Source organism: Malus sylvestris, chromosome 6, assembly GCF_916048215.2.
Source record: "Malus sylvestris chromosome 6, drMalSylv7.2, whole genome shotgun sequence".
Classification (NCBI taxonomy): Eukaryota; Viridiplantae; Streptophyta; class Magnoliopsida; order Rosales; family Rosaceae; genus Malus; species Malus sylvestris.
The window spans coordinates 22,918,815-22,931,937 of NC_062265.1; the positions used below are offsets into that span (position 1 = coordinate 22,918,815).

The window sequence follows — 13,123 nt, forward strand, 5'->3', positions numbered from 1 at the left end:
ATATTACTCTTACCATTTATTTGTACCATATCTCTAACAAAGATGAGACTCATATGTGTTGATAAACCCTACCTCTAGTGATAAGTTTAGCATTACTCTTTGTCAACAAAATTTTTACCGATGTAGCCCAGGGATCTTGAAGTGGTACATAATGTGCTTAGACGAAATTTCAAACGGAATTTCAAACAAAAATTGGCTCAAGTGGTAGATTCACACGAAAAAGGGAGCACGGGTGGTAATGGAACATGCAGATTTGCTCTAGCCACAAATGGAGCAGAATACACACATGAAACATGATCTTATAAGTTTCAACATAATTTACATCAATCTACAAATGCAGACACATTGCTAGGTTGGTTCAATAACCTACTTCGTCGATTGCATCAGATAGAATTTTTTCAACTTTCTCCCCTTCTACTTTAACCTTCTTGTTTTCTCCTTGTTCGTTCTCGAACGCCGGATCAAACGTCCTCCTTACGTTGCTTTTCTCAATTTGTATGCCGTCTCTCAATTGCATTGCGGCCGATGGAGTCCATCGATTGAGCTGATCTCTTAGTTCTTGAATTTCCTTGATCAGCTCCATTTTGTCCTCCTTTAGGTGTTTCACCTCTTCCCTTTCGGCTTCAAGAGTTCCTTGCAGCTTTTTCGCGAAGCTTTTCACAGATTGAATCAATGATTTCTGCTCACCAATTAAGAACTCGTAGTCCTCTTTCAGCTTTCTCTTCTCCTCCTTTTCTTCCTTTAGTTTTCTCTTCAATCTCTCTCTTTTATCATTCGTACTCTCCGACTTTTCACTATCCACTCTTCCTTGAGCTTTTGCAACTTCAGTACTTCCATTTTGAATCATTTCACATAAATCTTCCAAACTTTGTTCTGAGTCCTCCTCATCATTCAACCTTTTTGAATCAATGTTAGTTGGAAGGAAATGCATTTGCGTCTTCTGAGCTCGAAATTCACCTTCCAATGATCCCGTTGTATCATCAAACAAAATTTCCCCTTCTTTGTCTTCTCGGCCATCAAATTTAGCTTCTTCGCATGTTCTTTCATTTTCTCTTCTTTTCTTCTTGTTCTCCTTAAAGCTGAGCTGAACAGTTGCATCATCCAAACAAATAAGATATCAGCATCTACCACCAACTACCGGCATTAGTACGTGTATACCAATTAGAACTACAGGTATTGTATAACAGTTATTACGCACGTAGATATTGATAAATTATAACTATAAACTTACCCCAATGTCTGCGACGTCTATATGTCTCAGTTTCATTTGCAGTTCCTTCACGCTCCATTTCACGATAGCTGGTTTATGTCCCTCCCTTCCATTGATTGGTTGTATGAGGTTTGTTCTCTCACACAACCAAAGCTGTCAGGACAAAAACAATTACAATCAAATTCCGCGGTACTCTTGCATTGGCAGGATACTATAAGAACCAAGAGTATGCCAATTACCATTATGACAACCACGCATCCATGAACAGAATATGGCTTAAATGTTCTGGTCGACTTTTCCAGTGACTTGTGTAGGTGGTCAGCCACTGCTTTTGCCCATGAATATCTTGAAATATTTTCTAAATCTTCACAATATTTGACGATATTCCATGAAGTTTCGGTGCTTGAGCTGCATAATAAGAATGTAACACATAGTTCTAGTACAATCAGGCGTACGACGTCCTCTACATCTGCTTCTCTCTTCCCTTTTATCGCTTCTTCCAAAGCATCCTCCACCAATTTTTTTGACACTGTTTTTACCTTGAAATATCTTTTGGTAAAATCTGATTTGTAGTTCCTTAATCCTTTTAATTCTACTGCTTCCTGACCTTCTTGTGGAATTCCCAAAATTTCAGCAATGTCTTCGGTTGTCAATGATGCAGATGTGCTACCAAAGTCAAAACTCATTGTTCTGTAGTTGTAGCACTTGATGATGTTGCAGATGTCATTGTCGGATTTCTTGCATTGATCTATAGAAATCACACCTCTGTAAAATGCTGATATTAATGGCCAAAATGGAGATTGTTGAAGCAACTCCAAGTGTCTTTCAGTCAAGTGTCTCTTAACTCGCCGCATTGTGTTAAAAAATGCAATCATATTACAACGGTATTGTACACGGTTTTCTCTTTTTCTCATTTTCGTCTTTTCCATGTTCTTCCTCTTCATCAGCATATTTGCGTCCCTGCCATAACCTATATACGGCAACATTTAAAATTAACAATATATTTCAACATTTATACAGAAATCAGATAAGTACAGAGGCACAATCATCAAACAGAAGTCAATCCTTCAAAATATAAGCTCCTGAATTTCAATTACGTAACTAACAAAATCCAAGCACTAAACTCAAAATTTAGAATAAACTAACTTTGTTCTTAATCGCAAATAGGAAGATGATTTCCACCGTTGATTTATTCAATCTTGCGGTTAGAAACAAGAGGGAGACTGCAAAGGGATAAAAATGGAGTGTGGATATCATTTCCCTTGCGAAAAATGGAAATGATACTAGATTTTCCTTTAAGTCGTTCTCTAGCATCAGTTTCATTTGAATCAATATTGTACTTTCCTCAAAAGCTGAACTTTACTTTGCCACATAAAATGTTGATTTATTTTTTTTTAACTTTAAGGAATAGGGGAATAAGTTGGCATCTAATTCATCATCCATAAGACGAACTTAAGATCTATCACTTACAAGTAAATGAAGAATATTTTTATACTATAGTACTCAGTGGTTTGAACGTATACACTAGTAGCCACACCAAATTAAAAGGTCAACTACAATTTTTATTTTAAATTCTTTTGACAACAGTGTATTACACTTAGAGTTGAGACGATTTTAGTTAAATCACATAATGAGCACACTGTCATATATTAGTCTCGAATTTGTCATCCACGAGATTAAAACCTAATACCACCCACTTATAGGTGTAGAGGAATAATCACTAAACTCTAGTTGTAAAAAGTCAATAAAAAAATTCTAATACCAATTGGTAAGAGTATTGTTATTCCTATCCCAATGTCTTTTATCTCACCTATTTTTTAATGAAATTTTTAATTACAAGTATGTCCATTTGTAAAATGACTGATAAAGACCTTAAAAAAGAAAGATATAGATATGTGTGTATATATATAAGTTGGCCGCAGAAAGGTCACTGGAACCCTAGATTGACATTGGTTTGTAAAAAGAATGGACCATTCTTAAGCCGAATTCTCAAAATAAAAGAAATAAAAACCCATAAAGGATGAGGATAGAAGAAATTATGGAAAGAAAGTGTACTAAAGGAAGAAGCTAGCATCCGATAATGATTGGATATTGATAGTAGTTGTTACCTCAAGTGCATAATCACACATCAAAAAAGCATTTGAAGGGTCATTCATTGCTGGTAGATTCATCGGATGAGACTTCGTTGTTGAAAAAATAGCATTTCAATTTTTTCGGAATAATAGTAGGTGAGAAAATATCATATTAGAGGTTACTTTAAGAATAATAGTCGGTGGGGAAATAAAATTTCAAATTTTTAACATTTTATGACAGGTGAGATTATAATGTGATGAGAAAATTGAACATTGGTGAAATAACCACTCTCATTGAAAATTACTTAATTAACAAAATTTAACCAAACACATAAAAGTATAACCCCCATCCCACTAGTCAAAACTACGGTATGATGATATTCTTTCTCATTTAGAAGAGAGATTTCTTAAGTTCGAATCTCGTAAATGATGAATTTAATACTAAATTAGGCTGTTCATTATATGACTTAACCGAACTACTTATTATCTCCTTATTGTAAAAATATCGATGTAAAAAAAAAAAAAATCCTTAATCCAAATTACCTGCAATTGGCAAACCTCCATTTCTTTCAACAGAAGAAGCAGAGCCTACTTCACAGTTATTACTGATTGCAGCCAGAGGCTTGCTTCTTCTTCTTTGCATGTTCCTCCTCTTCCCCGAAATGACCTCATTGCTCTGGTCTTTCACCGGAAACTTGTCTTCGCTAACCGCCTCTGCCTTGACCATCACGGAAAGCTTGACCCTGAGCTCGTCCTCCGCTTTGAGCTTCTCGAGCCGCTCGAACTCGTGCTTTTCCTCCATCAATGCCTTCTCGTGCCTTTGCCTCTCAATTTCTCGCTTCAGTTCCGCTTCTCTCCCTGCTAAAGCCTCTTCGATTCGGGCGAAATCCTCCGCCCGAGACGCCGCTCTCAGCGCCGAAACCAGCTCGGAAACGTTCCGATTTTCGGCTTCGGCTTCGCCCTCGTGGTCGTTAGAAAGAATCGTACGTCGTGTCTCCGACACCATTTTCATGGACGGAAATTGAACCGGAGGTCCGGAACCGAGCCGAAGACGTCTCAGAAATACAGTGGGAGTGACCGGAGGGACCCAAGTCATGAAAATATGAACGAAGAATGCGATTATGGTCCCAATGCCACTTTTCTACCAACAAATAATGCCGAGTGTCACTGAAGAGTGTACCTACGAGTGCACAAGATCGTGCCACGCGTTGTTAACATGCATGATCGTACGGTCTGTTATTTATCATGTATATCAAAGAGTACTTAAAGGCTAGCCTAATTCCATCGATATTGTAAAAAGATGGATAATTATTGCATTCCCTTCTGACATGAGTTTATTCTCATACTTAAAATATCTTGATCGTACGACCTTTATAGTAAAAGATGTTGAACCTCTTAATCTACATTTGAAGGTAATTTTTAATAAAAAGATCATAAAAAACAAATGTCATTTAATCATTTAAATGTTTTAAATAAATTAATAGTGTAACTGTGTAAGTATCAAATAGTATATTCATTTTCTTTTTAAGTATTATTATCAAGGATAGGAGGAGAGTTTGAAATTATTATAATAAGGAAAAATTAGTATCCGGTCCCTAGTTTTTACTGTTCATTGACTAACACCTTATTAGTTCTCAAATTTTGATTCAAGTCCCTAGCATTAATGTGATAATGAATTTACATGTTTATTATATAATTTTTTTAATATAAAAATTAGTAATTAATTTAGGGTTTAATACTCACACCTCTATTAAACTTCTAATTAATTTTCAATTCAAACATTTCCAAAATAATAAAAAATTAAATTAAATTAAGTTTGTACCTATTAGTTTTTTTTTATATATAAAAAGATTCTCAATTTTTTAATCTTAAATGTACCCATTCATATAATTTTTCAATTTTTTTAATCTTAAATGTACCCATTCTCAAATATATCAATTTGTTATATGTAAAATGTACCCTTTTTTAATATAAAATCCATTCAAATTTTTTAATCCATGTTTAAACTTATATGGGTACATTCTTTTTCGTTGATTTGAGAATGTATCCATGTTTTGGTACAATAACTTTTTTTGTTAATTTTGGTTAATGTACCCATACATATATGTACACACACAATATATAGAGAGAATAATTTATATTTTATTATTTTTAATCCCATAATTATGGGTTTTATTTAAAATCTCATTAATATAAACAATTACAAATTTCAATTTTTAATTTTTAATTAAAAAAATATAGTAACTTACATTATTACATTAATATCAGGGACCTCAATCAAAAACTAAAAACTAACAAGGTTTCAATCAAAGGATATTGATAGTTAGGGACCGCATCTAAAGTGTCCCTTATAATAATTTACCAGAGGGAAGTTTTGAACGCGGGATACATGATTAAAAACCCAACAACATATCCACTAAGATATTAGACCATATGCATATTTATGATGAACCATTGATCGATTTGATAGATTTAGATGACTAAGCAATATCAAGTTTGAATGATTTTTGTAGAGATGATAGTCATATGAAGATCAAGAGATTGAATAGTTATGATGTAATTTTTATAATGAAGATACGTTTGGGGGAATGAGGTCATCCCTTAGGGGAAGTGCAAGTACTAGCTATCTTAAAAAAAAACTCTGTTGAGATTTATCATAAAAGATCTCGTTACCATTGTTACCGATATTGTCCTCTAACTTACAACTACACCTGCATGGTGTGAAGGTTTATCATGAAAGCCTCGATGTAATTGAGAAGTAGAACCACACATTATAGGACAACGATATAAGAAGGATGGAACCACATGTAAACCTGAATGCACACATCTCATAAGTAGACATTTGAACCATCTCAAACATAAGGAAGGAGTTTTACTTTACATGGGATGATCAAAAAGTGGAAACCAGCTACACCACACACACACAAAGCACGCAATAGGAGGAATTCTTCAGTTCGGAGGCCCAGATACCGGTGCCAGAAACAAGAGGGTGGGACTAAAATACCGGTGGTGTGGCGTTTTGTCATGTGGTCTGGTCGTTCACATCCAAGAATTTCTCCATGTAATGCAGTAAATTAAAGGAAAGGGTATCATTTAACAAATACAGACAAACTGCTGGGAAGGTTCAACGCCTTCCTCGACTGATATAACTTCTTCATCCAAAAATGCATGCAGCAACTGCATCAGGGAGAAAATTATCCATCTATTTCATCTTTTACTGCCCTACTTTCCGTTTCTTTTTTCCTTCTTGTTCATACTCAAACTCCGGATCTGATGCCCTCTTTCCTCTGTTTTTATCGAGACTTGTAAAAAACAATTGCTTCGGACACACCTCAACTTGTATGTCTTGCAATGCGGCGCATGGACTCCCTTCATTCAGCTGATCTTTGAGTTCTTGAATTTCCTTGATCATCTCCATTTTGTCTTTCTTAAGGTTCTTCACCTCCTCCAGTTCGGCTTTAAGAGCCCCTTCCAGATTTTTCACGAACCTTTTTACAGATTCAAGCAATGATTTCTGCTCAGCAATTAAGAACTCATAGTCCTCTTTCATCTTTCTCTTCTCCTCCTTTTCTTCTTTTAGCTTCCTCTTCAAGTTCTTTATTTTGTCACTTTCCAACTTTTCAGTTAGCCTATTCACTTTGCCTTGAGCTTTTGCAACTTCAGCACTTGCATTTTGAATCGTTTCCCCTAAATCTTCCCGTCTTTTTTCCAAGTTTTCTTTGTCAATCAACCTTTTTGACATAGTACGAACTGAAAGGAGTTTTGGTTGTGTCTTCTGAGCTCGAAATGCACACTCCAACGAGGCCGCTGTATCATCTAATACATTTTCCCCTTCTTCTAAATCTTGCCCATCTATTTTAGCTTCTTCAAGCGGCTTTTCCATTTCGTCATTCTTATTCTTCTTCTTCTTCTTGTCCTTCTTAAAGCTCAGCTGGACAGTTGCATTATGCACACAGATAGGATATCAGTACCTAAATTAATTCCTATACTGATCACAACTACACATGTATTCTATAACAGTTACTATGTGCATGTTACAGCTATAAACTTACCCCGATGTCTGTGACGTCTATTTCATTCAGTTTGGAGTGCAGTTCCCGCACCCTCCATTTTACAAGAGCTGGTTTATGTCCCTCCCTTCCATTGATTGGTTGTATGAGGTTAGTTTTCTCACACAACCAAAGCTGTTAGCATGAAAATAAACAGTAAGTACAATCACATAAGAAGGCAGTCTTACATTAGGAAAGTTATTATACGGTAGCATAGGTGAGTTACCATTATAACAATGACACATCCAGGAATAGAACATGGCTTGCATCCCCTGGTCTGTTTTCCCAATGCCTCGTGTAGTACGTCAGCCACTGCTTTTGCCCATGAATATCTTGAATTTTTTTCTAAATCTTCACAGTACTTGACTAAATTCCAGAAAATGGTGTGGCTTGTGGTACATAATGTTGGATTTAAGTCAACAATCTGTGATAATTTATATATGCTAATAAATAATAAATGCAATATAAACTAACATAATATAAACTAGAATATGAATTATAAAACAAACAACTTGAAGATCGAGGCTTGCGTACCGCAATGTCCTTGAAACAGAAATTTCGTCCCTACTCTGTGCTTGTAGTTCTACGGACGTCTGTTCCACCAGGATTCAACGATCTAAGTCAGAAATTCCAGCACCGGAAAATAGACTTCTGGCGAATATTAATGTGGTTCTCTCAGTAAGGATGTTTAAGATTGCAGGAGGAGATTTATGATTTTTCTATATATTGTAAATGCCATGCAGATGGATGTATATATAATGTGATTGTACCTGTTCGCAACAGGTATAAGGAAGGGATGCAACTGTTGGGAGACATCTGCTGAAATGGGTGTTTTTGTTTCTGCGTTTTCACACTTCAGACTTCATCTGAAAAGATGAGTCTGTTGGAAAAAATAAATAATTAATTAATTTAAATTCGAAATTAAAAATAATTAATTAAAATTCCCAAGGCCCATCTTTTGACAATTAAATATATATTAATTATATATTAATTATAATTAATTATATATTAATTACCAAATAATTAATACACCCCAAAGCCCAACCCCAAGGGTGAGCCCAATTTTAGTCTCCAGGCCTATTACTCCAATTATTTTCTTTAAAGGACAAAGCCTTATAAAGTGATAAACTCTTTTGGGAATGACCAATGTGGGAAGGAAATTGCTACTCAAACTTCCAACACATAATAAGAAGGTACCGCATAGTTCTAGTACAATCAGACGTACAACATCCCCTACATCGGTTTCTCTCTTCCCCTTTAACGCTTTTTCCAAAGCATTATCCACTAATTTTTTGTACAATATTGTTTCTTCCTCGAAATACCTTTTGGTAAAATCTGATATGTGCTTCTGTGTTCCTTTCAACTGTACTTCTTCACCTTCCTTTGGAAGTCCCAAAATTTCAGCAATGTCTTTGGTTGTCAATGATGCAGACGTGCTACCAAACTCAAAACTCATTGTTCTGGAGTTGTAGCACTTGATGATGGTGCGGACGTCATTGTCTGATTTCTTGCACAGATCTTCCAAAATCACGCCACTGTAAAATGCCGATATTAATGGCCAAAACGGAGTTTGTTGAAGCAACTCCAAGTGCCTTTCTGTTAAGTGTTTCTTAACTCGCTGCATCGTATTAAAAAATGACATCATATTACAACGGAACTGCACATAATCTTCTCCACCCTTCCTTTTTTCAATTATGTTCTTTTCCATATTCTTGCTCTTCATCTGCTTCTTTGCTACCCCTCCATAACCTATATACAATATAGAGTAACTTCTATCAAGATCCCTCAAATGATATGAACCGTCTATCTTTTTAATTCTAAAAATCATGTTGACAAAAAATTTAGATAAATCCGAAATGGCCAAGACATTTAATTTAGGGCTGGGCAAACGGGTCCTGGACCCGCGGGTAGGGGCGGGTAATACGGGTACGGGGCGGGTACGGGCCGGTTCTTAGTTTTGTAAAAATAGATCGGGGCGGGGCGGGCCGGGTAATTGAAGTTTTAGGGGCGGGCCGGTTCCAAAATTATAGGATCCGCGGGTACCCGGACTGGCCCGTTTGTGTTAGATTGGACGGACGAGATTTAATATCATCTCTCCATCCAATCTCAACCGTCAGTTCAAGTTTTCAACTTTCAACCCTAGCCAACCTTCCCCGAGTCCCGAGTTCCAGAAGCATCCTCAGTAGGGCTGGGCAAACGGGTCGTGGACTCGCGGGTAGGGGAAGGTAATACGGGTACGGGGCGGGTACGGGCCGGTTCTTAGTTTTGTAAAAATAGATCGGGGCGGGGCGGGTCGGGTAATTGAAGTTTTAGGGGCGGGCCGGTTCCAAAATTATAGGATCCGCGGGTACCCGGACTGGCCCGTTTGTGTTAGATTGGACGGACGAGATTTAATATCATCTCTCCATCCAATCTCAACCGTCAGTTCAAGTTTTCAACTTTCAACCCTAGCCAACCTTCCCCGAGTCCCGAGTTCCAGAAGCATCCTCAGTAGGGCTGGGCAAACAGGTCCTGGACCCGCGGGTAGGGGCGGGTAATACGGGTACGGGGCGGGTACGGGCCGGTTCTTAGTTTTGTAAAAATAGATCGGGGCGGGGCGGGCCGGGTAATTGAAGTTTTAAGGGCGGGCCGGTTCCAAAATTATAGGATCCACGGGTACCCGGACTGGCCCGTTTGTGTTAGATTGGACGGACGAGATTTAATATCATCTCTCCATCCAATCTCAACCGTCAGTTCAAGTTTTCAACTTTCAACCCTAGCCAACCTTCCCCGAGTCCCGAGTTCCAGAAGCATCCTCAGCCTCAGCAGCCTCAGACCTCAGTCTCTCGGATTCTCAGACTCTCCCTCGACTCCATCTCCCTGAGTCCCTCTCCCTATCCCTCTCCCTCGAATCCCTCTCCCTATCCCTTCCCTCGACTCCGACTCACAGTGCTCACCTCACCACTCTCACAGCGCTGTCGCGAGTCGCGACCAACATCATCACCCCCCATCACCACCTCCGCCGTCGCAACCACCATCATCACCCCATCACCACCGTCGAGGACACTGCTACTACCAGTACCAAGGCAAGTACCAACCATCATCCCTCTAAAATTTAGGTATTTTTGAATTAGGTTTTACTAGTAATGTGAATTTCTGGTGTAGGGATTTTTAGGGGTTTTAAGTTAGAATTTGTAGAATTTGTAGATCGATGATTGAGCTATAAAAAATATTCTCTTTTGATTTTTTTCAGAAAGAGAGGAGGAGGGGAGGAGTTTGATGAAGATGAACCTAATGCAAAAAGATGGTAAGTTTGATTACTTAAGGGTATCGGTTTTGACACTAGTTTTAACCATCTGCGCTACAAATTGGTTATTTTATAATTTTATATCGATTCTCCGGAGAAGTGTTAAAATTTATAGCCTTGATTTATGTGTACATTATTTGTGTGTTTGGTGCCATTATTTGTGAGATTAATTAGACTTTTTTTTCCCATGACCGTACAGGAAAAATGAAGCTGATCACAATGAAGGAATTTCAGCACCTGGGAATAGAACAGTGAGAGAGCCTAGTGTTGTATAACAAGATTATAGCAAATCCATTAAGCTTGAATTCTGGTATTAGATAGTGACGTTTCAGTGCATTTTGGTTTTCAGTTGAACGATTTTCGCTTGGAGTGAGAAATCCAACGGCTTTTCTAGCGGGGACCTTGGTTAGTTCATAATTTCATTGTACTTTTTGTTGGTATTTGCTTGGATTGACTTGGGAATGACACGTTTTTACCTGAGTGCAGGGCATTTCTTAAGTGTTTCTTTGCTGGAGTTTGTTGTGGCGGTTTGATCACCCTTCCCCTCCAGGTCAGTTTGGTGTTCTTTGATGCACATATGAGGACTCAAGTCCTTTATCATTGTAGCTTGTCATTTCTTCTTTCATTATTATATGTAAGCACTTGGTGAATTTGTTTTGTGCTCACCTACGATCAATGTATTTTTTATTTGGTGAGTTGGTTATATTTATATACCTGTAGGTTATATGAATTTTACAGATCGGCAATTGCGTGTATATATGTGTGTGTATAGATTAGTATCTCTATAGAAATGCCTTATATATACTTCCATGTTCAAGTTGTGGCTATGAATTTCTTGTAATTTTTCTATATTTCCGGGTTTTTTTAATTGTTCCTGCTTCTGTATGTGTATGAGTGTGAATTTTATAGAACAGGAATAAGAAAAGATAAATACTTGTTTAATTATAAGAGATTTGGCGATTTTGTGGATTAAATTGATGATGAGGAGAAAAGAGTGGGTTGGCGGGTAGATTTCTGAAACTGTTTCTTTGATAATTATGTGTGTTAGGGTAGAACAGCATGTTCTGGAGGAATGCTAGGGGTCATGGTTGTCAGTTAGGGGAACGTTTTTTTTCGTAAAAATGTCCAACATGTCAGTTAGGGTAGAAACTGCAATCTGTGCAGTTTTTTTCAAACTGCAATCTGTGGAATCTGTGAAATTTGTGGAATCTGTGAAATCTGTGAAATTTGTGCAGTTTTTTCAAACTGCAATATGTGAAATCTGTTCTGTGTAAAAACTGCAATCTGTGTGCAGCAAACATTTTTAAACAGGAAAAAAAAGAAAAAAAAAAAAGGACCCATTGTACCCGGACCGAACCGGCCCGTTTCAACCGGGCTGGGTAAGGTCCGGTTCCTATTTTCAGAATTGTAATGCCCGGCCTGGCCCGCCCCATCTCCTTTAATTCCGGGTCCGGTCCGGTCCCTTCAAAAATGGGCCCGGCCCGGCCCGTGCCCAGCCCTAATTTAATTGCATTCCAATAAAATAGACGAACAGATATTTTAAGAAAACAATGGACTAAAAACCATTTAATTGAGTGACTTTTGCAATAACGATCTTCAAGAAGAACCTAGAAAATAGACGGTTTTGATCATTAAAATATGAGTGAGCCTCAAATAAGTTTAATTCAAGGATACATCAATTGAAGCACCATATATATATATATATATATATATATATATATATATATATATCCACATTAAAATTTAACAACACATTTCAACATTTACTACTCAAAATTAACCAATTAACCAAAAGAAATTCAAGCACTAAACTAAAAAATTAGCACAAAATAAATGAAATTTAGGAAAATATAAAAAATATAAAATTTATGTAATTCGTTGGTTCAAGTTACCTGAAATTGGATGACCACCATTTTCTTCTACAGAAGAAGCAGAGCTTCCTTCACTGACATTATTGTTTGCAGCATCGATTGCGGCCAAACGCTCGCTTCTTCGTCTTTGCATGTCAATTGGAGGCTCCGATGGTCGCACCATTTTCAGGGGCGGAAATAGAGCCGGAACTGCCTGAAACACAGTGATCGGAGTAATATGAACGCAGAAATTATGGTCCTTATGCCACTTTTCTACTTAGTACATACCAAGTGCTGAAAAGTGTACTAATGAGTGCACAGGATCGAGCCACGTGTTGTTTACAGTGGAGATTCATCACAGAAATGTGTACATACTTCCTTAATCACTTTCGATCCGGTCTGCAGTCGCAATTTGTTGCGATCATTTGAGAGGATGCTTAGAGTTTCGGTGGCCACGTTGGCTCGGGCTTTATAACATCACCTCTTTTTCTTTATCTGTCGTTTTTGGCAGTGTTGTTCGTAGTAATTCCACGGGCTTCTTTCAATTTCTGATTGAGATCAACACAACGTTCGTGGCTGGATCTATGAATGGTGTACTAAAATATTAACAGTTCAGATCATTGAAATACATTAAGAATTGACCTTAAAAATGAGTG

At 37.4% G+C, this 13,123-nt stretch overlaps 2 protein-coding genes and 1 long non-coding RNA gene across 3 annotated transcripts; 1 reads left to right on the forward strand and 2 right to left on the reverse strand.

Moving 5' to 3' along the window:
• Nucleotides 1-233: 233 nt before the first annotated feature.
• On the reverse strand, nt 234-4,378 carry LOC126626843 (uncharacterized). Its single transcript, XM_050296246.1, has 4 exons — nt 3,826-4,378; nt 1,450-2,180; nt 1,232-1,363; nt 234-1,084 (listed from the first exon to the last, which is right to left on the reverse strand). Exons 1-4 carry the CDS (start codon nt 4,376-4,378, stop codon nt 359-361), a joined length of 2,142 nt encoding a protein of 713 aa, XP_050152203.1. The 3' UTR covers nt 234-358.
• A 1,712-nt stretch (nt 4,379-6,090) lies between these two features.
• On the reverse strand, nt 6,091-12,916 carry LOC126626844 (uncharacterized). Its single transcript, XM_050296247.1, has 5 exons — nt 12,510-12,916; nt 8,512-9,080; nt 7,558-7,728; nt 7,335-7,466; nt 6,091-7,213 (listed from the first exon to the last, which is right to left on the reverse strand). The coding sequence occupies exons 1-5, from the start codon at nt 12,649-12,651 to the stop codon at nt 6,497-6,499; spliced, it is 1,731 nt and encodes a 576-aa protein (XP_050152204.1). The 5' UTR covers nt 12,652-12,916; the 3' UTR covers nt 6,091-6,496.
• On the forward strand, nt 10,559-11,115 carry LOC126626845 (uncharacterized). The gene is made up of 2 exons (XR_007624785.1): nt 10,559-10,617; nt 10,817-11,115. It is a non-coding gene; the product is annotated as an uncharacterized LOC126626845 (long non-coding RNA).
• Nucleotides 12,917-13,123: the final 207 nt, after the last annotated feature.

Coding starts and splice junctions, on each gene's coding strand:
- LOC126626843 (XM_050296246.1), bottom strand. CDS start 4,378: ATGACTTGGGTCCCTCCGGTCACTCCCACTGTATTTCTGAGACGTCTT. Junction 1,364..1,449: donor GATGCGTGGTTGTCATAATG/GTAATTGGCATA, acceptor TTGTCCTGACAG/CTTTGGTTGTGTGAGAGAAC. Junction 1,085..1,231: donor TAGACGTCGCAGACATTGGG/GTAAGTTTATAG, acceptor GCAACTGTTCAG/CTCAGCTTTAAGGAGAACAA.
- LOC126626844 (XM_050296247.1), bottom strand. CDS start 12,651: ATGGTGCGACCATCGGAGCCTCCAATTGACATGCAAAGACGAAGAAGC. Junction 7,729..8,511: donor GCGGTACCTTCTTATTATGT/GTTGGAAGTTTG, acceptor CCAACATTATGT/ACCACAAGCCACACCATTTT. Junction 7,214..7,334: donor TAGACGTCACAGACATCGGG/GTAAGTTTATAG, acceptor GCAACTGTCCAG/CTGAGCTTTAAGAAGGACAA.